Genomic DNA, 26,769 nt, shown 5'->3' on the forward strand with positions numbered 1-26,769 from the left:
AAATGACATGCAAATGAGCACACAATTGTCACCTTTTGCCTGGAATATCCATTCACATGGAGCCCATTTAAGCTGATGCATCGCCGTTCACCACAGCTTTTAAACACAGCATGGGACTAGCAAAGCAAGTACAGACCACTCAGACATGTTTCAACCTTGATGGGTATCATCAGTGTGAGGTTGGTTTATACTTGCTTTGAAAAAAAAACCCCAAACAAACAAAAAAAATAATAATAATATTATATTATATTATATTATATATATATATATATATATACACACACATATATACTGAGTTAAGTTATGGTGAGTAAAAAAAGTGACAAAAACCCTCCAGAGCAAAGCAAATATGCAAATGTAAATACAACTGTATGCTCATCTGCATGTCTTAGGCAGGTCTGCAACCCCGCCTTTCCCCATCATCACCCAGCACACAGCACTTCCACTGCAGCAAGGGATTCTGGGAAATAACATGCAAATGAGCACACAGTGCCGCTTTTTGCTTCAAAAACCATTTTTAACATGGTTCCCTATAGGCTTAAGCTTGCTGCATGGTCACAGCTTTGAGCACAGCCAGGGTTAAGGTGCATAGCAGAAAACCCACCCACAGACAGCTGTTTTGACCCCACACTGATGAGACCCATTAAGGTCGAAACAGCTGTCTGTAGGTGGGTTTTCTGGTGGCACTGTGTGCTCAATTGCATGTCATTTCCCAGAATCCCTTGCTGCAGTGGAAGTGCTGTGTGCGATAATGGTTGAAAGACAGGGTTGCAGACCTGTCTAAGACATGCAAATGAACATACAGTAATATTTACAGTTGAGATATATATATATATATATATATATATATATAGTGCTCGCCAACTCGCCAGCTGCGATCGGATATTGGCTCGTGGCCAGTAGCTTTTCTCCTGCTCTGCAAAAACAAAATCCCTCTGGCTGTGACGTGGCTTGGAGTTGCCAGGACTTCAAACCGCCCTTCCTTCTCTACACGGGTAAGTAATGGGAGGGGGGGGGGGGTTGGGGGTGCGCACGCACGTGCGTCTGCTGATCCTCCTATATATCCTCCTGTATAAATGTGTCACCTCCTGCTTACAAGACCTGCACTGATCCGGTCATGGAGAGGATTGTGGACAGATCCTTGAGGTGGGGGGGAATTTAATGCACTGTAATAAATATATATACTGTACTGGTGTTTCTCCCCCCTTCCTCCGGCGCGACCGCTTCCCGCGCGGCTCAGGTGTCTCTCCCTCCGGTGCTCCCGCTGCCTGCGTGGCTTAGGTGTCTCTCCCCCCTCCCTCCGCTGCCCGCGCGGCTCGGGTGTCTCTCCCCCCTCCCTCCGCTGCCCGCGCGGCTCGGGTGTCTCTCCCCCCTCCCTCCGCTGCCCGCGCGGCTCGGGTGTCCTCTCCCCCCTCCCTCCGCTGCCCGCGCGGCTCGGGTGTCTCTCCCCCCCTCCCTCCGCTGCCCGCGCGGCTCGGGTGTCTCTCCCCCCCTCCCTCCACTGCCCGCGCGGCTCGGGTGTCTCTCCTTCTCCGCTGCCCGCGCGGCTCGGGTGTCTCCCCCCTCCCTCCGTGGCTCTTGTGTCTCTCCCCCCTCCCTCCGCAGCTTGGGTGTCTCTCCCCCCTCCCCCCGCTGCCCGCACGGCTCGGGTGTCTCTCCCCTCCCTCCGGTGCTCCCGCTGCCAACGCGGCTCGGGTGTCTCTCCCCCCTCCCCCCGGTGCCCGCGCGGCTCGGGTGTCACTCCCCTCCCTCCAGTTCTCCCGCTGCCCGGTGTCTCTCCCCCCTCCCGGCTCGTGTGTCTCTCACCTCCCTCCGGTGCTCCCGCTGCCCACGCGGGGCGGGAGGTAGTAGCGGTGTGTGTGTGTGATGAGAGAGAGAGGGGTATGGGAGAGAGAGAGGGGTATGGGAGAGAGAGAGAGAGGGGTATGGGAAGAGAGAGAGAGGGGGTATGGAGAGAGAGAGAGAGGGGTATGGGAGAGAGAGGGGGGTATGGGAGAGAGAGAGAGGGGTATGGGAGAGAGAGAGGGGTATGGGAGAGAGAGAGGGGTATGGGAAGAGAGAGAGAGAGAGAGAGAGAGAGAGGGGTATGGGAGAGAGAGAGGGTATAAGAGAGAGAGAGAGAGAGAGAGAGAGGTATGGAGATGGGAGAGAGAGAGAGGTATGGGAGAGAGAGAGAGAGAGAGGAGAGAGAGAGAGAGGTATGGGAGAGAGAGAGGTATGGGAGAGAGAGAGGTATGGGAGAGAGAGAGAGAGAGGTGTATGGGAGAGAGAGAGAGAGGTATGGGAGAGAGAGGTATGGGAGAGAGAGAGAGAGAGAGAGAGAGGTATGGGAGAGAGAGAGAGAGAGGTATGGGAGAGAGAGGTATGGGAGAGAGAGAGAGAGGTATGGGAGAGAGAGAGAGGTATGGGGGAGAGAGAGAGAGAGAGAGAGAGAGAAAGAGAGAGGTATGGGAGAGAGAGAGAGGGGTATGGGAGAGAGAGAGAGAGAGAGAGGGGTATGGGAGAGAGAGGTATGGGAGAGAGAGAGAGGTATGGGAGAGAGAGAGGGGTATGGGAGAGAGAGAGAGAGAGAGAGAGAGAGAGAGGGGTATGGGAGAGAGAGAGAGAGAGAGAGAGAGAGAGAGAGGTATGGGAGAGAGAGAGGTATGGGACGAGAGAGAGAGAGAGAGAGGTATGGGAGAGAGGTATGGGAGAGAGAGAGAGGTATGGGAGAGAGAGAGAGAGGGGGGTAGGGGAGAGAGAGAGAGAGAGAGAGAGAGAGGTATGGAGAGAGAGAGAGAGAGAGAGGTATGGAGAGAGAGAGAGAGAGAGAGAGAGAGAGAGGGGTATGGGAGAGAGAGAGAGAGTTATGGGAGAGAGAGGTATGTGAGAGAGAGAGAGAGAGAGAGTATGGGAGAAAGAGAGAGAGAGAGAGAGAAAGGTATGGGAGAGAGAGACAGAGAGAGAGAGGTATGGGAGAGAGAGAGGTATGGGAGAGAGAGAGAGAGAGAGAGAGAGAGAGGTATGGGAGAGAGAGAGGTATGGGAGAGAGAGAGAGAGAGAGGTATGGGAGAGAGAGAGAGAGGGGTATGGGAGACAGAGAGAGAGAGCGAGAGAGAGCGAGAGAGAGCGAGAGAGAGCGAGAGAGAGCGCGCGAGAGAGAGAGTGTGTGTGTATGGGTATAAGAGTGTGTGTGTGTGTGTGTATGAGAGCAAGAGAACATGTAGGGACACCAGAGGTACCCCCCCAACCAGTCACCCCTCCCCCCACCCAGTCATCCCCCCCCACCCAGTCAGTCATAGTCAGTAATCCCCACCCAGTCAGACACCCCACCCCCCCAATCACCCCATCCAGTCTCCCACCCTTCTCTCTCTCCCCCCCCCCCCTGTCTCCTCCCCCCCCTCTATCCCCCCCCTCTCTCTCCCCCCCCCCTCTCTCCCCACCCCCCCTCTCTCCCCACCCCCCCTCTCTCTCCCCACCCCCCCTCTCTCTCCCCCACCCCCTCTCTCTCCCCCACCCCCCCCCTCTCTCTCCGTCTCTCTGTCTCACAATCTGGATCTGGATATCTTATTTACCCTCTATATATCTTAATTGCCCTATACTACACCGAAATAACCTATACTGCTTTCTTCCAGATCTGACTCAAGCTTCCACGGGAGATATCGGAATCCCCTCTAACCCAGAAGACAGGTAGGGAACACCTCCCCTCCAATGTATAACATTGCGGGAATGAGGGTACCTGGACATTGAGGGACTGCGGATCAGGTAAGATCCCAGGCGGGATTGCTGCTTTAAATATTGTGAAGCGGGGGTATCCAGGCACTAGTTAAGGGGTGCAGGAAACTAGTCATTCACATCTGGCTTTTTTTCTCTCCATACCTCTCCCATACCTCTCTCTCCCATACCTCTCTCTCCCATACCTCTCTCTCCCATACCACACACACACACACACACACACACACACACAACACACACACACACACACATACACACACACACGACTAATTGTAGTATAATGTAATACAATAAATAAACTTATGTCAAAAACGAATGTTCTTACTAGGAATTTATTCAATTTATTTCATTAATGTTTTTTTTTTAATGCGGGGCTGGGGCGGGGTTGGGGGCGGGACTAGGTGGCGAGTAGATTTTTTTGGTTCGGCGAGTAGAATTTGTGGGTGATTTGTCAAGCACTGTATATATACACAAAAATGGCCCTAAAAATGGCCCGAGTATAATACAAAAGAAACCTATAGTATAAATAGGTTAACAATACATTATGGGGGTTACCATAAAAAGAAGGTTGGACATGGCAGTCCCACACACAAATAGACATGGGAACACCTTGGAATAAGTGAAAAACAGTGAAGGAAAAACAGGAAAAAACACAAGGGGGTATGGAAGAAAAAGCAGAGCAGGGCAAATAAAACAATTACAAAAAACAACCCAGCTTGAGATCTTCATTTAAACCGAGGGGTGCCATAGTTCTTAACTCATAAATTAATCTGGCCTCTTGCTGCACCAGGATTTTATTCCTGTCAAATCCTGTTGCAGCACGAGGCCAGATTAATGAACGCAGGACAAGACAATCTTGCCTGTTCCAAGACTCCCCGAAGAAGACCGTTTGTCGAAACGCGTTGGAGTGGGAGTCTGTAGAGGGGGACCCTTACTGATTTCCCATCACAGGAGGCTCTAGCTCTTCATAATTTGTCCTCAACAACTACAATAATTTGGTGATGTATTTGCAGTTTTGAGATATGTGACTTCCTACTTGGAACAGGCAAGATTGTCTTGTCCTGCGTTCATTGCTTCAACTCAGGCATCTCTCCTATTTTTGGGTGCATAATCTGGTAGTTTGTCTCATTAGATAGACACATGTCTTGCTATTTATACCATTATTTTTTGGGTGCCTCTAATGATTCTGGCTTCCTATGTTGATTATAATTGGCGATTACTTTGACCATTTTATGTGCCTTTGCCTCATTGGAATATATGTATTAGTACTGTGATTACCCCCTCCTCTTTTAACCCTTTCTCCCCTTGTTTTTATTCTATCAATAAATGTTGTATTTGTATCATCTCCTGGCATGCCCCGTGTGCTTTACTATAAGGATACTTTATGGTTATATATACACACACACACACACACACACACACACACACACACACACACACACACACACACACACACATATTACTTACATACATACACAATATCAAAGAATGTGGAGCACTCACAAATTAAAAAAATACAATTTAATGAAGTAACACAGGCATCAGGGGGTAATCAAAGAAAAAAGAAGCAACGTTTCGGATCTTACGGTCCTTTCTCAAGCTCAAGGGGAGAGCTTGAGAAAGGACCGTAAGGTCCAAAACGTTGTGTTTACTTCATTAAATTGTATTTTTTGAGTTTGTGAGTGCTCCAGATTCTTTGATATTGGGTATTTATCTATTTTTTGTTGCTGGATGGTGATCCTGGCCACACTGTGAGCACCACGAGACCTTCAAGTTAACAATGATACTGGCTTTAGCCAGATTTTAATTGCACTACTCGCATAAGCTCATGCTTTATTTAACCACCTCAGGGCTCTCACACTTTTTTCACCACAAAAACATAATATATTAATATATATATATTTATATATTTATTTTTTTATTTTATATATATATATATATATATATATATATATATATATATATATAATCAAAAAATAAATAGATGATACCGTTCTGTGGCTAACGAAATGCTTTTATTTGTGCGAGCTTTCGAGATACACTGATCTCTTCTTCCGGCGATGTTACAATGAATGAAGCAAGTAAAAGCTATACTATAAACAGTGTCTATTGGAATGTTATCTGTGCTGGTCCTTCCCCCGGTGTGGATGTGTTTAATGGCTGGAGGTGTCAAAAGGTTCCTGAAAGCAAGTGATGAAAGAGTGTGTATGTGTATCAGTGTGAATTAACATGAATGGAGAGCCCACAGTATATACAGTGCTTTACAAAAGGTGTGTGTGGAGTGGGAGCGGATATAAATGGTGTGGGTGGGTGTGGAAATGTGAGAGTTAGTAGCATAACTAAAAGTGTGTGTGGATACTATGTGGTCCCTATTGGTGAATAGGGATGGAAAAACAAGGAGTATAAGTATGTGTGAGAGACAGCTGTGTGTGCATACATATAGCACAGTATGTACAGACATGGCCTATAGCGCTCATGGGAAGAGAGTTCACTTGTGTCAGTAATGACTCATAAAATTTCGATCTCTGTTTAGGCCACTGCTAAGTGTCCCGAACAGTTGCATAAATTTGTATTCATGCAACCGTCTCTCTTTCGGTGTTTTAAGATTACCTTTGAGTATGGCAACCCTCAGATCGTTCATCTTATGGCCAGAGTCAGAGAAATGTTCGCCAACAGGACTGTCTCTTATCCCGCGTGTGATGCTGTGGCGGTGCAGGTTCATTCTCTTGTTTAGCCCCTGCCCTGTCTCACCTATGTAGTAGCAGCCCCCTGGGCATTTCATGCACATGATGAGGTACACGACATTGCTGGAGGAACAGGTGAACCTTCCTCTGATTTTGTATTCCCGATTCCTGTGTGGTATTTGTATTGTGTCCGCTGTGTAGAGCATTGCGCAGGTTTTGCATCTTGGGTCCTGGCATGGTTTTGTCCCGCATTCAGTTGTACTGCTGAATACTTTACTCCTCACCATAATATTCTTGAGATGATGGAGTTGTCTGTATGATAATAAGGGTGCTTCAGGGAAGACCTGTTGCAGTCTTGTATCTTCCTGGAGGATGGGTTGTAGTTTCCTGGCGATCTTGCGTAGGGCTCCTAGGTGTGTTTTATATGTGACCACCAAAGGTACCCTGTCGCTTGTCTCCTTCTGATTGTATTCAAGGAGATCAATTCTTGGTATTCTGGTGGCTTTGTGAATTTGCTGGTCCACAATTCTGTGGTTGTACCCACGGTTTATAAAGTCTGATCTCAAGGCTTTAATCCGCTGGTCTCTGTCTGCTGTGTCGGAGCATATCCGGTTGTATCGTATGGCTTGACTGTAGATGGTTGCATGTTTGGTGTGTGTCGGGTGGAAGCTGTTGTCCCTCAAATAGCTGGCTCTGTCTGTAGGTTTGCGGTATACAGAAGTCTGTAGTTGGTTGTTCTTTATAGTAATGGTGGTGTCTAGGAAATATCCGCTCCCACTCCACACACACCTTTTGTAAAGCACTGTATATACTGTGGGCTCTCCATTCATGTTAATTCACACTGATACACATACACACTCTTTCATCACTTGCTTTCAGGAACCTTTTGACACCTCCAGCCATTAAACACATCCACACCGGGGGAAGGACCAGCACAGATAACATTCCAATAGACACTGTTTATAGTATAGCTTTTACTTGCTTCATTCATTGTAACATCGCCGGAAGAAGAGATCAGTGTATCTCGAAAGCTCGCACAAATAAAAGCATTTCGTTAGCCACAGAACGGTATCATCTATTTATTTTTTGATTATATATATATATATATATATATATAAAGAAGAAGTGACCTAGGCGCAAAATGCAGGGAGAGGAAGAGAAGAGGGGGGGGAGAAGAGAAGAAGGGTGTTTTGAAGGGTTTTGAAGGGTGTTTTGAAGGGTGTATCACCTCTCAGTTGATTGATTGGCAAGGTGTATAGTTTATATACTCTACATCTAACTAAGTGTTTGGTGTTTGCGCTGTTGTATCTTGTTCTATATATATATATATATATATATATATATAAAATCAAAAAATAAATATATAAATATATATATATATTAATATATTATGTTTTTGTGGTGAAAAAAGTGTGAGAGCCCTGAGGTGGTTAAATAAAGCATGAGCTTATGCGAGTAGTGCAATTAAAATCTGGCTAAAGCCAGTATCATTGTTAACTTGAAGGTCTCGTGGTGCTCACAGTGTGGCCAGGATCACCATCCAGCAACAAAAAATAGATAAATACCCAATATCAAAGAATCTGGAGCACTCACAAACTCAAAAAATACAATTTAATGAAGTAACACAACGTTTCGGACCTTACGGTCCTTTCTCAAGCTCTCCCCTTGAGCTTGAGAAAGGACCGTAAGATCCGAAACGTTGCTTCTTTTTTCTTTGATTACCCCCTGATGCCTGTGTTACTTCATTAAATTGTATTTTTTTAATTTGTGAGTGCTCCACATTCTTTGATATTGTGTATGTATGTATGTATGTAAGTAATATGTGTGTGTGTGTGTGTGTGTGTGTGTGTGTGTGTATATAACCATAAAGTATCCTTATAGTAAAGCACACGGGCATGCCAGGAGAATGATACAAATACAACATTTATTGATAGAATAAAAACAAGGGGAGAAGGGTTAAAAGAGGAGGGGGTAATCACAGTACTAATACATATATTCCAATGAGGCAAAGGCACATAAAATGGTCAAAGTAATCACCAATTATAATCAACATAGGAAGCCAGAATCATTAGAGGCTCACCCCCTCCCACATTTAAATGGTTATGGGCTCACTCCATAGCATCTTCCACTCAGGGGAACTTGCCTGCTTGCAGTTTGGCTGTGACATCTCTAATACAGAGTGCTTTTCCTGGTAATGTACAGGTTAATAAAAGCTTCAGTCAGACTCAGAACTTTGCAACTAATATTGACAGATTTACTATAAATCATTCTTCCTGTTATTACACAGGTTATTAAGAATTTATATTAGCGTTAGGGACCCCTGATATGTGGTCTGCCTTGGCGTTAGCTCAGGGGCTTACAACAATTTTGGCCAAAAATGTCAAACTAAAAGACCATTTTACTTATTAGATATTTATACATATATATTTAGGCACTGTACTGTGTATGAGTCTCACTGGATGTGCTAAAAACTGAGCTTTGTCTGTGTTTTATGTTCTGTCTCTGGTTTTAAAATATATATATATATATATATATATATATATATATATATATATATATATATATATATATATATAAAATCAAAAAATAAATATATAAATATATATATATATTAATATATTATGTTTTTGTGGTGAAAAAAGTGTGAGAGCCCTGAGGTGGTTAAATAAAGCATGAGCTTATGCGAGTAGTGCAATTAAAATCTGGCTAAAGCCAGTATCATTGTTAACTTTACTATAAAGGCAAACTGGGTGCACAAATTCCCTGCTGTGAATATAAAACTTACACATATTTCTCTCTGTCAGCCTTATACATTCACCTACCATTCAATGGAGGGTGATGTTCGGACTGACACTGGGGTGTATGCCAGATCCCCCTCTGGGCTGTTACCCCCACCCTTTTCTGTACTCACCTCCGCGTAGTCAGGAGAGTTGCGGCCGCTGGCGGGGAGGCGCGGGTGTACGCGCCTTCAGGAGCTCCGTGGGAGGGGGCATGTGGTTTGGCGGGTGCTGGTGCTAGCCGGGCCAGGCTGGGCCGGGCTCGGACGGGCCGACAGGTATATAGCAGCACTGGTAGCATCCGGTGTTCTGGGGGAAACAGGACTACATACATGTCTAAAATGTGGCAGGAATCATTGTTTTTTTGCACTTCTGGGCTGCGAGGAGTCAGGCAGCTTCTGGATTTTTGTTCCTCATTCAGGCCGTTCTCTAACAGAAGTAAACAAAAGAGACAGAACAAATGTTTTCAATCTGTAAATCAAATTACTGAACGCAAATTAGAAATCCAAAACACTGAAGAATTGACTTTACCAATACTAAATTAACAAAATGTTCTCTTCACCCAGGGTTTTAAAACTGTGGCCCATGAACATCCAGTGGCCCCTAATGACTTTGGTGGTTTTCCCCGAAGACCTGACATTTATTTGTAGTAGCTCTCATAGTGAAATAATTTTGATACACACAAGTTATATATTTATTACTCAAATTATTAACATTGAAAATGTCCACGAGATGTAAAGTAAAGGAACTCCTGGTTTATTATACTAGTGTGATAATAATATCAACTAAACTACACAGCAATCTATAGTGTAAAGATAATGTAGATGCCCATGTATGTCTTTATTTATATAATGTCACAGTGGACTCAGCGCTTTACAGCAGAAACAATACAGTACAGGGAATTATATTACAATAAGTGCAACAAACACAATCAGACAATAGGAACGGAAATCCCTGCCCTGGAGAGCTTACAATCTAAGTGATGCAGTGACAACACTGCCCATGTAATCTTTTGCCATAAGACCCACATAAACTAAACTCAATTGTTCCATTTTGTCTCATATTTTGTCAGTCAAAAATACTATTCATATAATTTCCCAAGCACGCTGCCTTGGTGTAATATTTGACTCCTCTCTTTCCTTCTCCTCTCACATTCAGGCTGTTGATAAATCTGGCAGATTTTCCCTCTGCAACATTTCCACAATCTGCCCTCTCCTAAAACTCTCCTGCATACCCTCATCTTCCCACTATGGAAACTTTCTCCTCTCTTGCCTTCCCTACTCCCAACGCCAGTCGACAAACTATTCAAAATGCCTTTACTAGAATTCTCTCACTCTCTTTTTGTTCTGTCTCAAACCCTCTTCTCATGAGCTCCTCTCAGTTTATTTATTTATAAAATATTTTACCAGGAAGTAATACGTTGAGAGTTACCTCTCGTTTTCAAGTATGTCCTGGAGTTTCTCCCCATCAAACACTGAACACTTACCAGACCCGTTCTCTCTATATTCTACTATCCCCTCTTACATCTCAGCTCTCACCTCCTTCTATACCCCTTCTAACTCTGCTGAGGGCCGTCTCCTCTCTGTTCCATTTGTCTCTGCAGTACTCTCACATCTAAAACATGTCTCCTTGCTGTGAAACCCCCTCCCTTTCAACCTTTACCAATCCACATCCCTACCAATCTTCAAATAATGCCCGAAATCTCATCGCTTCAATTAATCATTTGCTTAGTTTGGGCCTCTGGCAAGTCCTTGCACTTTCGTCTTTCCTGAATTTGTTTTATATTGCACTTGCTTTATATTCTGTAGGTCTCCCTTTATTCCATTTATATTGTACGCTCTGTAGGTCGGGGGGAAGGAGAGGGAGGCTTGACTCCAACTAAGTCATGATCTGTGGATAAGTCTTTGAGGCTGACCGAATAGTCTCTGGTTATCGCATATGGCATTCTAAAAAGCAAATATGTTACTTTAGTGGGCCATCCGTGATAGCGCCCCCCCCCCCCCAATTAAGCCCCTTTTGAGGATTAGCACAGACCCAGGAAAAGTCTTGACCTGTCAAACCCAATATCTTGTATTTGTAACATCAAACTGTAACTACATTCATTCTGAAGCATCAGATTGATTCAAATACTTAATATCTCATGATATTATCATGCCAAGGTGTAATACAGAAAAATGTAAGGTTTTGCATTTGGGAAGCAAGAATAAACAGACGATTTACAAATTAAATGGGGCAAAATTAGGTGAATCCTTGATGGAGAAGGATTTAGGAGTGCTTGTAGACAGCAGGCTTAGCAATAATACCTAAAGTCATACTGTAGCTGCAAAGGCAAATATGATCTTTGTCACAGGGGACAAGGAATTGTAACACCTTTTAACCGGGATCATTCAGTAGGCAAAACAAGGCGGTGGATAAAATGTAGTTTATTTGGGTAAACCCGCATACACACACTATGAATATAAAAAATACAGACAGAATACACACGAACTAGGGGTCTGGAGTCAAAAACTAGCCTCAAATAGGTGCAGGGCGTCTGCTTCAGGAGGCTTACCGTGACTGGGAAATGTCTGGTCCTCTTTTCGTCTAGAAACCCTAGCTGCGACTGCTACGCTCTATTTTCAGAACTTGGTCCTCGCGTCTGACTTAATCTCTGCTGGACAGGCTTTCTTAGCTCCAAAAATTATGCCGGCTGCTCTGCTATTCGTGACAGAGCAACTTTGAAAAGCCCGCCCTTGCTTCACCGACGTAAGAAACAGGATGGTCTGGTTCCCTGTCATCTCCGTACATACCCTCCACTGTTCTATCTTCAGCATTAAAGTCGGGACACGACCAATCAGAGCATGGGAATTCCCTCCCACTAGCCAATAGAAACAGGGGCTCGTTTCTTGGCTAATGTCAGAGGAGGAGGCTTGCCATGCGGGCTCGAAAAGTCGGGTGAGCGGGAAATACGAATTGGCCAAACGAAAAAGTGCCTACGAGCTGCACCTTCCCCCAGCTAACCCATTGCCACCCACTGGGCAGGCTCCACCAGGTCTGGCAGACCCCAAAAAGGTGTCATCACAGAGCTCCCTTTGTTCTCCAGACCTGGCAAATGCCCTTCCCCTCTCACCAAATGGGTTAGTTACCTCTGGACATCCTCTCTCCTTTGAACTCCGATGTCTATGCAGACATCCCGGCACCTATGTGGATGCCCGGGCTGACTGTATAGACGCACAGGAGGGAGGAGGAGGGAGTTCTGGAACATGTTTTAATAAAGTATATGTCTTGGGCAAACTTATACCTATAACAATGGAGAGGGACCTCGCTCTAAACCCCTTGATGGTAGAGGCGTGCTGCCTAGGGAGTGGGTCAATGTAGATATAGAAATGTACCAAGGAAGGCACACAGAAAGATCCCTTTGTAGGCGCACTGCAGACCTAAATGAATTGATTCAGCTGTGTAAACACCACAGACTTGGTACATGGTTACTTTTCACCATACCACCATCTGTATTGCTATAACCAGATCGCATGATTAAGGGAGACATTAACCCATTTGTACCTACCCTGACGTCACTTTTCACAATAAAGTCTACCCGGTAACTCAGCTTAAGATTACTATTTGGAGTCATATTTAGCGATAAGGTGATTAAGACAAAAATCACCAGACAGCTAACAGTACGTTTCCACTAGCCACCTATTAATTTAATCTGAGCCACTATTATCTGAGTAATTGTTTGAGATGCAGCAACTAACGTTTGCGACACCACTCTGAGTAACAATAGATTCACAGTAGCCAGGACCACTTTGTCACTAGTGTCTACAGGGGATCTAGAGTAGATCATATAGACCTTCCAGTGTCTATTTTTAACACAGTATATTAGTATATTATGAGAACGTATACTGGTTTTTTTACACTTTCACTAATAAAACTAGATTATACACACATTTTTCACCCCTGACCACATTATTTTATAAAGGTCTGCAGTGCGTCTACAAAGGGATCTTTCTGTGTGCCTTCCTTGGTACATTTCTATATCTGCAAACGTATACCTGTAAGGGAAATGGGTCTGGCATACTTGGACTCGAAAACCAGGATTCTGGGGGAAACTGTGTAGCCCCGGTGTAATTCACCTTGCGTACATGCGAATCATGCCTGCACGTCGGGGAGAATTATGGGACTACTGGTAACTTTGTCCCCCGAACTCCTGCAAATAAGATAAAAGCATTTCGACCCAAACATCCCTCTACAATATGGAGTACAGTTTCATAAAAAAAAACATTATGGGGCTTATTCACTAAACTTCAATAAGTTCAGTGCATTACTAAGCGGGTTTGTATTGTCTTATCCGACTATAAAAAGTGTGTGTTAAAACGACTAAGAAAAAACACAAGTTTTTTAAAGCTCGGTAAAAACAAAGTGCAAGATCACACTACTTGGTCTTGTTTTTTTTCTAAGACTCATCGCACTGAAACAGTTTGTTTAAACTGTAGCGTCTCTATGCACGGCTCTTACAGGCGACCGTGCAGTTTTAATGTTTCAAGTGTGAGGATCTGGAGCAGGCTCCTCCCCTCATATGTCAGGATCTGCCCTCGTGCTAATTCTATCATTGGAACAGCTGGGGCCTCATCAGCACTCCGCCCAGTGGTCTGATCTGTGATCATCTATTTGAGCCGTGCAGCCTTTCCTCGGATTGGCTATTCAATTAAAGACAGGGGTGCCCAATGCTATATCAAATTGACAAAACATATATGGTAATAAGTACAAAGTTCAAATACTTCAATAATAATAACTTGGTTATTTAGTTAAACCCTTTGGCCAAAGCGTTATAAGCCTGCATACCAAACGTCAAGGTATAACCAAACATGCAGGTCCTAACACTACAATGTGAACCCTTCCCGTTACCTCTGTATGAGGGGTAGGACCTGTTCTTGCAGCAAAGTGAAAAGACCTCCCAAGTTAAAAAGGAGAGGAGGAGTGAGCTCTGGGGGGAAGGTGCCACCTACCTCCATACAACTGTTACCAATCAGAAATTGATTAAAACACATTCCACGCTAGCTCAAACTCCTACACCCACCACATCATGAATATATATGTATGTCAAAAAAGAGTGCTACTGAGCGTGGCAAAAGTTTTGTCAATTTGATGTAGCATTGGGCACCCCTGTCTTGTGTTGTATACATTTGCCACGCTCAGTAGCACTCATTTTTGACATAAATATATATTCATGATGTGGTGGGTGTATGAGTTTGAGCTAGCTGGGAATGTGTGGCTATTCAATTAGACCAGAGCTTTCCAAACTGTGTGTCGTGACACGTTAGTGTGTCGGCTGCAGTGTGTAGGTGTGTCGCGCGAAACCTCTGAGCGGTGCGCAAACTGGGGCCCTGGGGGGGGCGCAGGATTATTTAGAGGGGGCACGGGCAGTCAGAGCCACCAACAGGGGGTTTGTCGGGCCAAGTGCCGTCCCCTCGACAAAACTGGTCACCACAGGGTGACAGGCGCATGCTGGGGGAAAATAAATATCCCCCCACCTGATAAATTGGCGCGCAGCCAATCTCTATCCGAGCTGCACAGTGAGGAGGCGCCTTTTCCTGCATGGAGCGAGTAAGGCAAGTACAGCTCCATGGCTCCCTTAGCTCCGATTTGGCCCCCCCCGCATGTCCAATTTGGCCCCCCATGTCCGATTTTGACCCCCCCCCGCTCCGATTTTGACCCCCCCCCGCTCCGATTTTGCGCCCGCTCCGATTTTCCCCCCTGCTACGATTTCGCTCCCCCCCACTACGATTTTGCTCCCCCTCGCTACGATTTTGCTTCCCCCTCGCTACGATTTTGCTCCCCCCCTTGCTCCGATTTCACCCTTTTGTTTGTGTGTTTGTGTGTGTGTGTGTGTGTGTGTGTGTGTAAGAGTGTCTGTCACCCTCCCTCTCTCTCTCTCCCTCCCCCTCTCTCACCCTCCCCCTCTCTCTCACCCTCCCCCTCTCTCTCACCCTCCCCCTCTCTCTCACCCTCCCCCTCTCTCCAAACGTTCGTGTGTCTATTTGCTGGGACCTCGTGAACTCAGGGCATTGGCCAAATTCTCCCCGGGTTGAGCATAGGTGATGAAGTCCTGACCAAGAAAAGTCTGCCTTTTCAATGTTCGAAAGACTCAGGGATGCAGTTATGCGTGAGTACCCACATCCTGGGCTAACACAAGGCTATCCGGCAACCATTTGCCAGAACCCAGACTCTGTGGAGCCTGGGCAGCGTGTGGGCTAGGTATGCAAAGAGGCAGAGGTGCCAGGTTGGAGCATGCCCCTTTACAACCTGAGAAAATATGCCTGCCCAGCTTTACAATACTGGCAAATCGGTGATTGGTTGACAGGAGAATTCCCACGCTCTGATAGGCTGTACAGGTTAGTGGATGAGAGCCTGAAAGGCTTAAGAGAGCGTGCAGCCAATCAGGAGCGCAGATTCCAAGCGCCAAATCAACAGTGGCAAATTTAAAGATGCACAGAACTGAAGAGACGTGAGCCGGCTTCAAGGATTTCCAAGTCAAAAAAGTTTCTAAGTCCAGCTTTTTAGAACGTAGCAGTCACGGCTGGCATTGCATGCCGAAAACAATACCAGGACTTTTGCGAGTAACTACCGGTCATTGGAAAGTGCTCTGAAAAGGTGATCTTACGGAATTTTGTTCCGGAAACGGATTTATTCGTTAGCCCCATTCCCAGTAAGTGTGTTGACCTTGAATTCTGTTACTTCATGTGTCTGTCTTTTACGAGAAATAAATGATCATTTATTTTACCATCTTGTTTTGCTCAATCAAATGATCCCGGTTATAAAAAGGTGTTGAAGAACCTGATCTCCCGTGACACTCATCGCTCTATGCTCCGCATGAATCAGCGGCTACAGGAGAGGAAAGCCGAGAAAGCCCAGCGTAGGAGGTACTTGTTCTTTTCATGCTCACTCTGCAGCTTTCATTGCCGAGAATTCCCCAGAATCTGAAGAAGCTATTCAGCTCGGTGGTAACAAGCTATCGGACAACGTGAAGCAGCGCAGACGCAGGTCCGGTCTCTAAGTATTGTGGTTTCGCGGACATCAGCCTCTCCTTTCGATCTCAGCCTCTCCAGCCATCGATCTCAGAATGCAGGAACACCTGTCTGAGAAGTGCCGTGCTGTTAGGAGCCCAACTACTTGGTTGGCCACAAACGTCGTTTGTCCGCCACTCCAGATGACGAGCCTATGCAGATAGGTACTACCACACTGTCAGTACAGGAGAGAGACTGGAGGTGTACCTTGGCCTTGTACCTATATTGTGGATCCCAGGGCCACCGGATCCGTGACTGCCCGGTCGTTGCGGGGCCGGGAAAACGCCTGTGTCCAGTGAAGTTGGAGGAGCCTTTGTTGGACGTTGCTACCATCCCTCCTCCCTCTGTGGATTCTTCTGCCGGTTTCTCGCACACGGGCGAGCGATGTCATTTGACATGGTCTCGCGCGCCGGTGGCGGTCAGCGCGCGCTGTCACTCAGATGTGGTTTCGCGCGCTGCGTTGTGAGGCAGTGGGACTCACTACATGTGTGTATGTGAGGAGTGACCCGCAGGGCGCTGCTATTCATCATCGTCATTGTTACCAAGTGCAAATAAATACAAATCTTCATCAATTTGCGTAATAACAATACCCTCTCCACACGTCTTTTCCCAAATGTGTTTTATCGCATCTATTGATGGTCAGATACCCATAACTCTGCATTTCCAACCTTTATACGTGTTTGAGAGCCATATTGCACTTCTAACTCTGCTGCATGTGGCTTGTCCCAGAACCTCCAGCAGGCCTGGGGACTTCCTATGAGAGGCAATGAACCATGAATATTCGCTAAATGTGACCAAGATAACATCCCTTTGTGCAGACAAAGGGGAAAAGGTACTCACCAGAGACAGGAAATGGAACAGTTTCACTCTTTATTGTGGTCAGATGTTCCTCAGTGTTCGGCTCTTCTTTCTCTGACTTAATCTCTAAACTCTCTGGTACAACCACTGGGAAACCTGGCAATAAGAAAAGGAACATCCATCATGTAAAGCTGGGAGTGGGGGCGCTTCTTGTGATATCACTATACAGAAATACTCTATACGGATTCCTGAGGGGAGAAGTAATTTATTCTACTTGCTTATTAACCCCGAGTGCGGAGGGAGTTTTTACCCCTGAGAGCTGAAAACATGGGATTTTTTGTGCTACCAATGTTCAAACATCAATAAATATAATGTAGCCCCATAAAAATCATGTATACTTTTTCATTAGTGCATGTACAGACGAGACAACGAGTATTCTAAAGCTTGCCTTAAACTAGCCAGGTTACATGCTGGGTACATTTCAGTGACATTTCTGCAGAGACTAATGGCCCATCGGATTAACAGCAGGGGTCCCTGGCAGTCCCATTACGTTTGAATGGGACTGCCAGGGACACCCGCTGTTAATCTGATGGGCCATTAGTCTCTGCAGAAATATGACTGAAATCTTGCAGCATGTACCTGGGTCTTTTTGGCGATTGCCACTGGTTTGTGTTAGAATAACCGTCGGCACTACAGTAGCTTGTAATTATACAGTATACACGCATTAATGCTATTTTCCCCAATACTGAAGATATTTTCAGTCCATTTTTTAAACATACTGAAAGGCAAGTGAGGATTTATTTATTTATAAAAATGTTTAACCAGTAAGTAATACATTGAGAGTTACCTCTCGTTTCCAAGTATGTCCTGGGCACAGCGTTATAAAAAATATATGGTTACATTAAAGAACAGGGGTTTTACAGTCAAATCACGGACAGAGAGTTGGAAAAACGGGTACAGGGGATAAAAGGCTTGTGAGTTTTAGATTGAAACAGAGCAGCTTTAACATCACTTTTACATCACCAGACAGCAGCAAACGGCTCACACCCTTTGGCTGCGTGCCTTTGGGGCAACGCAGATGCACAGTGGGGTGGGTGGCTGAGAAGCAATGCAGCTGTGAACAAAAGCTCTTTGTGTCCTCATGGCTCATTAACATTCAAGTGGGTGGGGTTGACGTTCCCCAAAGAACAAGCTAATGTTAACCCTTAGCACGCTGGTCCTTTGCAGAGGGGTGCAGCTCTTGGGGAGCCCCATCAGGCTGTGCACCTTTGGGGCAACGCAGATGCACACTGGGGTGGGTGGCTGAGATGCAATGCAGCTATGTGGATGTAAGGGTACTTACCACAAACAGGAAATTCATCTATTTCTTCCTTTATTGGGGTCAGATGTTCCTCAGTGTTCGCCTCTTCTTTCTCCGACTTAATCTCTAAACTCTCCGGTACAACCACTGGGAAACCTGGCAATAAGAAAAGGGAAATCCATTATGTAAAGCTGAGAGTGGGGGCGCTTCATGTGATATCAGTATACAGAAATACTCTATAGTGATTCCTATGGGGTTGTGAGGCTCGGGAAGCCACGCCGTCATCGGCGTGCTCCCCACTCACCTGCACCGCCGCGGGCTCCTCCGCTCGCTCCCGCCTACACCCACGCCGCCGCACAAAATAGTGCCGGTCTATGGCACGCACAGCTCGCACTCGGCCAAACTCACAGAGGCACGGTCACGAGAGTGTGATCCAGACCAGTTGCCCTGCCTCCTCGCTCTCACAGGTGCTCCTTACACCTGCGCTCTGCCTATCACAGCCCCTGCTGGCCACACACCTCCACGCTGCAGTTCTCCTATTGGACGCTCTCTCCTACTTATGCTCAGCTGTGCCACTGGCACTTTGGCTGAGCATACCACACACAAAGTCCCAGCACACACTGTCTAACGAAGAATGGTACTATGGATTATGTCACTGAAAGAGATTTAATGTGAACAAAAGATAATGCAGAGAGTGATGCAACGCAGTAGTAACATAATGCAACAACAATGATAATGGGGTAAATACAATAGGGAAAAGGGACAGGGGGGGGGGGGGGGGAAACAGAAACAAATAAATACACCAGGGGTAGGTTCACAAGGGGGGCAACGTAACGTTTCGGGGGGATACCCCTTTCTCAAGCCCATTCCCTCAGGTCTGGAATGACGATGAGGTACTTCCCTTTATCCCTACTGCCCCATTGTCTAATGAAGAACTCGGAACAAAAGTCAGTGTACTGCTATAAACTAGCAAGGTAAGTCCTGGCTACACCAATAGTAATGAGCAAAAAATGAATGAAGATCCGACCATCAGGTGCATCACTCTCTGCATTATCTTTTGTTCACATTAAATATCTTTCAGTGACATAATCCATAGTACCATTCTTCGTTAGACAGTGTGTGCTGGGACTTTTTGTGTGGCAGTATTGGTTAGGGGGTTTGGGTTCCCCTAGTCCCGTTGGCACCCTGCAATTTCATTTATATATTCTAGAGAGTGCGGTCTACTCTATATATATTGTACTTATTGTTTTACCCGTTGTTAGACGCGCACCCGTATTATCTAGACCCCATGTCACTATCACAGGACACCTCGGATCCTTCAGTCAGTGCAAATACGTTTGCATACACAGACCTAGATGCTTCTAGGATAGCTACTCTGTGTATTGGGAATAGGGATTTTCTTGCTGAAAATAATCCCGCCGATGTCCCTAAGGGTCTAGAGAATTCTCTCAAGCATAAGATAAGCCTAGAGTTGCATGCAACGACACTAGCTGAGTATTTCCGTGTGAAGCGTATACCTAGGAGTCTGAGATGCAATCTTAGACCTACACTGTTCGCAGACCAATTAGAATACCGTACTAAGTGGGAAGGAATTCTTAACAAATGCTCATTGGACTTGGTCATCCTAACGATTGAACAAATTCAAAAGGAACTAGCTATTTCTCAGATAGAGATAACACAGCTACAAGAGACATTAAAAACCACATTATCAGAATCTGACCTCAATAACTATAAAAAAAGAGTTGGATGACAATTTAGCCAAATTTGAAATAATAAAATCAGATTTAGCCAAATCAGAATAACAAAGTATACTCGTGGCAATGGAGAAGTTCCCAGTCAAGGGGCAACAGAGAACAAACGGGTACAGAATTCATGGCAGATTCTTTAGAACCCTCAGGAAGCGAATCCTCCACTGGCGTGCCTCATTTTTTAGAGCAGAGGCCACCCCGTGGCAGATACGGAGGACGCGCAGGGTGGGGAAGAAGCACCGCCGCACCAGGACAGGCCCAGAGGGGGATGCACACAAGGTCACAAGTGATTTGGTGATTAACATCTCGGATCTGGCATTGTCTAATGAACAGATAGAGGTACTGAACAGGGGTCTCTCTTTTGTACCGACTAATCCCTTGAATGTTCTTGACCTAGACGTGGAACTCGCACGATTTTATAGGATCTTAAGGCTGAAAGGCTTCTTTACCAAACACCCCACATACACACCATCAGGTATAGATGAGGTTGATCCTGATACAGTCTCCTGTCTATACATGAAAGGGGGTAAGAGGAAGAGCACATTCACTCCCCCATCCTCTAACCATACAATAGAAACTTTTATCTCTAGGGTGCAAAATGACATTGATAACCTCACCAAGAACTGACCACCTCATAGACACTCCAATTTTTCTAAACAACAAAGGGAGCTGATTAAAGAGTTAGAATCAAACGGCAATATAATTATCAAGCCGGCTGATAAAAGTGGTGCGATAGTTATTATGAATAAAAATGATTATAAGACTGAAATCCTTAGGCAACTGGAAGATGAAAATAACTACAATAAAGTCACTCGTAACCCTATTTCAGAGATTAGCATGAGGATTGGACAGGTTGTCAATTTAGCACACGAGGGAGGGGTGATTACCAAAAAACAAAAAGGACTTTCTGATAAAGAAAGACCCCATTACTCCTGTGTTTTATACACTGCCCAAAGTGCAAAAGAACCTTAGATCACCACCGGGTAGACCAATTGTGGCAGGGACAGAGTCGGTGTTCCAGCCCTGTGCAGTTTTCTGGATAAATTGCTACGCCCTTTTGTTGTAAACGCAAGGTCATATATACAGGATACATCAGACTTTTTGAACAAGATTAAGACCATCACACATCTGTCTGATGAAACCCTTCTGGTAACATTGGACATGAATAGTCTATACACGTCCATCCCACATGGAGAGGGGATCCGAGCGGTCAAAGATACTTTAGATGGTAATGAACTTTACACCCCTAGAGAGTGCATGTTCATTATTGATTTACTAGAGGTGATTCTACAAGAAAACTATTTTTTGTTTGAGGATACCTACTATGTGCAAACACAGGGTACGGCTATGGGAAGCAATGTAGCGCCCACATACGCTAACATATTTATGACAAGATTTGAGGAGACTCGTGTCCTCCAGCATATAGAATATGTTAGACATGGGCGTATGTGGGTACGCTACATTGACGACGTGTTTATGATTTGGCAAGGAGATGAGTGCTCGTTGTCCCTCTTTGTCTCTGATATCAACAAATCACTCCCCACTATTAGCTTCACGAGTATTTCTAGCAACACCTGCATCAATTTTCTGGATACGACACTGTTAGGAATCAGAAATTGGAGTCAGATATCTTTACAAAACCTCTAGGGAAAGCAGGGGAGCGCGGTTTTTAATATGCAACAAATAGAAAAGCATACATAGTGCAAATAAAGTTAATTCAAACGATGTGGTGTGGTTGTATCTATTGAATGGAGACTCACGTGGTGTCAGATATAATCAGTCATGTCAGAGATCAGTGGCAATAGCTTGACTCTGAATGGTAGATGACTCACTTGCTGTGAGTGACGTCATCAGCCAGTACCCGGAAGTATACCGGTTGCCTCCCAGCAAGAATAGCCGTGTTCCCCAGTGAGTCCACAAGAGCTGCACGGATCCCATTGACGGATGCCAGGCGAGACCTTGGGAGTGTATGACGCAGAGGACACAGAGGTTCCACGTTCAGGCGGTTCGATAGGTGTTCCAGCCGATTCTGACGGCCCCTGGGCCCCGTGGTATCCAAGACGGAGGAGACTGGAGCTGGTGATATCACCTGTTTTTTATGTGCCCATTTGCTATTATGACACTGTAAGTGTTCATTTTATTGCGTGTATAAAGGTATTTTATTTTGTTACGCTATGGAAGCCTCTCTTTCCTTTCTATAACCCTGATTGCTGAGGTTGCTGTGTATGCTGTTCACATTTCATCAACTATCCAGTTGTGGGGTCATCTACCATTCACAGAGTCAAGCTATTGCCACTGATCTCTGACATGGCTGATTATATCTGACACCACGTGAGTCTCCATCCAATAGATACAACCACACCACATCGTTTGAATTAACTTTATTTGCACTATGTATGCTTTTCTATTTGTTGCATATTGAAAACCGTGCTCCCCTGCTTTCCCAAGACGTGCTGCAACAAGAAGTGGATATCACAGATCATCCACTAAAGGGTTTAGAGCTGCATCTTTTTCACTTATCACTTATTTGTGTTTATATACACTTTGTGTTTTTATACACCTTAGTAAATATATATATATATATATATAAATATATATATATATATATATAATCTCACTGCGCCACCCACTGTTTGCAATCACATCTTTACAAAACCCACTGATAGAAATAACCTCTTACATTACTCTAGATTTCATCCCCCAGGCACCATTAGGGGGTTACATTCAGCCAGTACCTTAGAACCAGCAGAATCATTAGCATGCCGTCTAAAGTGAATGATAGATCAGATCAGATGCAGAATAGATTTCAGGCGAGGGGATATCCGACAGAACTCTTGCGTTCTCAACGCACTAAAGCAGAGATTCCATCAAGGGAAAATTTACCTCAGGGAGCCACACAGAATATACATGCATCTAGACCATTTTCTGTATCATTTGTGTCCATGTTTAACACTCATAGTGGGCATATTAAAAATATCATTTGAAAACATTGGCCTTTACTCCAGAGCGATCACTCAGTAGCCCCCCTATTTTCTCACAAAACCCTATTCTCATATAAGAGGGGGCGTAATATACGTGATCAACTAGTGAAAGCATATATTGGGGGAATAGGATTAAGACAAACTTTCTTGGGGACACCTAAGCTCGGCAGTTACCGATGCTTTGGCTGCAGTCAGTGCAGCAGTATGCAAGAGGGCCCTGTCTTTAAACACCCACTCTCGGGTCAACAATTCCAGATCAGAGATTTCTTTACATGCCTCTCTAAATACGTGCTATATCTCGTTAAGTGCCCATGTGGACTGGGATATGTGGGGGAGACGACCCAATGCGTAAAGGATCGGATTAGACAACACAAAGCTGCCACCCGGAGATGTGACCCAGAAGCTCCGGTTGCCCACCATTTCACACCGGCTGGGCATAATGCAAGTCAGCTGAGGTTTCAGATCGTAGATGGCCTGAGGAGAACACGACGGGGCGGTAACCTACAGAAACGGTTGTTACAGAAGGAGACTCTGTGGATCAGGCGTCTGGATAAACTGTCCCCGAAAGGGGTGAATAAAGAGTTAGACCTTAGCTGTTACTTCTAAGAGTACGTTTGGGTCTATTTACTGCTCTACTGTTGCCTGCGTACTGTAAAGATGTTACCGTATCCTCTGATACTATACTCCTTGCTGGTTGGCCCAGATACCTTATCAAGTGACCCAAGTGTTGCCGTGAATCTTGAATGGTATGGCAGATGCCGATGTGGTCTTCAGTGGCAGTTCGTGTGCGGTGATCCATCCTATGTATCAGCAATTACGTCTCCGCTCACCTCTATCCTTACACCACCTTCTGGTACTCAGAGTCTCTGCTATTAATTTGGCCTAGTGTGGTTTTCTCTAAATTGGAATCTGTCACCCCTAAGGTATATGTAATTACTATATACTGTTTTTTTACTCATATTTACTATGTGTGTATTTTATTTTCACTAACATATGTGTGTTTTCTCTCTATTGTGGAGATACTCCGTGTCACTATAGGCTGACTACACCTGCTCATCCGCCACCAACCTGGTGACTGCTAGCTGATGATCACTGGGAAAGAAGACACAAATGCTGGTCAGACTGTGGTACAAGTTTATTTCATCACAATCCCACTGTGACAACCCCTGTGATGGAACTGATGTCCTGATTAACATTCCCTGGTGGTAATTTCGGATCAGCTGGGGAGCTGAGTCACAGCACACAGACCAATCACCACTTCTGAGGCGGTCCCATGCTGATGATGTCATCAGGAGGAGAGGAGCCCTTTATATCCAGGCATACTGTGACAGTCAGCAGCACACCACTGAAGGAGGAGAGCTGATTTCAGAGAGAGAAAGGGTCGTGTCACCTGATGGTCTGATCTTCATTCATTTTTTGCTCATTACTATTGGTGTAGCCAGGACTTACCTTGCTAGTTTATAGCAGTACACTGACTTTTGTTCCGAGTTCTTCATTAGACATTGGGGCAGTAGGGATAAAGGGAAGTACCTCATCGTCATTCCAGACCTGAGGGAACGGGCTTGAGAAAGGGGTATCCCCCCCCCCCGAAACGTTACGTTGCCCCCCTTGTGAACCTACCCCTGGTGTATTTATTTGTTTCTGTTTCCCCCCCCCCCCGTCCCTTTTCCCTATTGTATTTACCCCATTATCATTGTTGTTGCATTATGTTACTACTGCGTTGCATCACTCTCTGCATTATCTTTTGTTCACATTAAATATCTTTCAGTGACATAATCCATAGTACCATTCTTCGTTAGACAGTGTGTGCTGGGACTTTTTGTGTGGCAGTATTGGTTAGGGGGTTTGGGTTCCCCTAGTCCCGTTGGCACCCTGCAATTTCATTTATATATTCTAGAGAGTGCGGTCTTCTCTATCTCTATCTAGTACTTTTTGGCTGAGCATAGAACCAATTTGTTGTTCTTACCTCCCTCTGCCACCACAGTCTTGCTGCTCCTCTTCCTGTGTAACAACCCTGCTCTCCGCGACGATCCTCCACTCGCCAAACCTGACCTCGGCTACCGGACAAACGACGACTCTAATCTCTCCAATCCCGGACTCGGCTAACAGTACCTGCAACTTTCCGTACCTCTCCTGCACTGACCCCGGCAAGTATATCGACCATCCGTACCTCTCCTATCCCGACCCGGCAACCCAACCAAAACTACACTCCAGACGTGCCTCCGTGGCTGTGGGTGGCGTTTTATCCATTCCCACCTCAGCACCGTGGTCCCGCCTTGTTTGTGGTGAGCACAGCGTGACAGGGGTGGAGTGAAGAGATTGATTTTACTTTCTTAATCCTATGAGTGCCGAGGGAGCTTTTACTCCCGAGCGCTGAGAACATTATGGCGTTTTTGGAACTACCAATGTTCAAACAGCAATAAAAATATTATTAATAGAACTTTAGACAAATTATGCGTGTTTTTTCTCATAAGAACATGTAGCTTATAATTGTAGGCACGCTTTAATATTATTTCCCAAAATATTCCAGTCATTTCAGTCCATTTTAAAAAAAATCATTCTGAATAAATACAAATGAGGATGTAAGGGTACTTACCACAAACAGGAAATGCATCTATTTCTTCCTTTATTGGGGTCAGATGTTCCTCAGTGTTCGCCTCTTCTTTCTCTGACTTTATCTCTAAACTCTCCGGTACAACCACAGGGAAACCTGGCAATAAGAAAAGGGAAATCCATCATGTAAAGCTGGGAGTGGGGGCGCTTCTTGTGATATCACTATACAGAAATACTCTATACTGATTCTTATGGGGAGGGGTGAAGTGACTGATTTGACTTTGTTATTAACCCTTTGAGTGCTGAGGGAGCTTTTAGCCATGAGTGCTGAGAACATTTTGGCGTTTTTAGAGCTACCAATGTTCAAACCTCAATAAACAATATTATTAATAGAACTTTAGAAACATCATGCATGATTTTTTCATTAGAACATGTAGCTTATCATTTTATGCATTCTATAATATTATTTCCCAAAATATTGCAGACATTTCAGTCCATTTTTTTAAAAATCATTCTGAATAAATACAAGTGAGGGTGTAAGGGTACTTACCACAAACAGGAAATTCATCTATTTCTTCCTTTATTGGGATCAGATGTCCCTCAGTGTCTGGCTCTTCCTTCTCTGACTTAATCTCTAAACTCTCCGGTACAACCACTGGAAAACCTGGCAACAAGAAAAGGGAAATCCATCATGTAAAGCTGGGAGTGGGGGCGCTTCTTGTGATTTCACCTCCTCTGATATTGGAATAATATAATACCTCTTGTAAAGAAATTTATTACTAGCCCTTCTGGCAGAAAATGACTTGGAGTTGAGTGTTTGACTCGCTTAACTGTAAAAGAATCAGATATTCCCTCCTCGCAGATCTCAAAGACACCAAAATATCTCCTCTACTCACTTAATAAGTGTGGATCCATGCTGGCAGTGGGCAGTTCTGCTCTGAAGGTGCTGGCAGTGCTGCTCTGGAGGTGCTGGCAGTGGGCAGTGCTGCTTTGGAGGTGCTGGCAGTGGGCAGTGCTGCTCTGGAGGTGCTGGCAGGGGGCAGTGCTGCTTTGGGGGTGCTGGCAGTCGGCAGTGCTGCTCTGGAGGTGCAGGCAGTGGGCAGTGCTGCTCTGGAGGTGCTGGCAGTGGGCAGTGCTGCTCTGGAGGTGCTGGCAGTGGGCAGTGCTGCTC

The 26,769-nt window shown here is 45.2% G+C and overlaps 1 protein-coding gene across 1 annotated transcript in view; it reads right to left on the reverse strand.

The window, feature by feature from the left end:
- LOC142488299 (uncharacterized) overlaps window positions 1-26,769 on the reverse strand; it is a 213,635-nt gene that overhangs the window by 69,816 nt on the left and 117,050 nt on the right. The window contains exons 4-7 of the mRNA XM_075588672.1: window positions 26,149-26,262; window positions 25,642-25,755; window positions 18,359-18,472; window positions 17,059-17,172 (exon numbers count right to left, since the gene is read on the reverse strand). Of these exons, the coding sequence (XP_075444787.1) occupies window positions 17,059-17,172; window positions 18,359-18,472; window positions 25,642-25,755; window positions 26,149-26,262 (456 nt within the window). The remainder of the gene's footprint in view (window positions 1-17,058; window positions 17,173-18,358; window positions 18,473-25,641; window positions 25,756-26,148; window positions 26,263-26,769) is intronic.

Source organism: Ascaphus truei, chromosome 2 (genome assembly GCF_040206685.1).
Source record: "Ascaphus truei isolate aAscTru1 chromosome 2, aAscTru1.hap1, whole genome shotgun sequence".
NCBI lineage: Eukaryota > Metazoa > Chordata > Amphibia > Anura > Ascaphidae > Ascaphus > Ascaphus truei.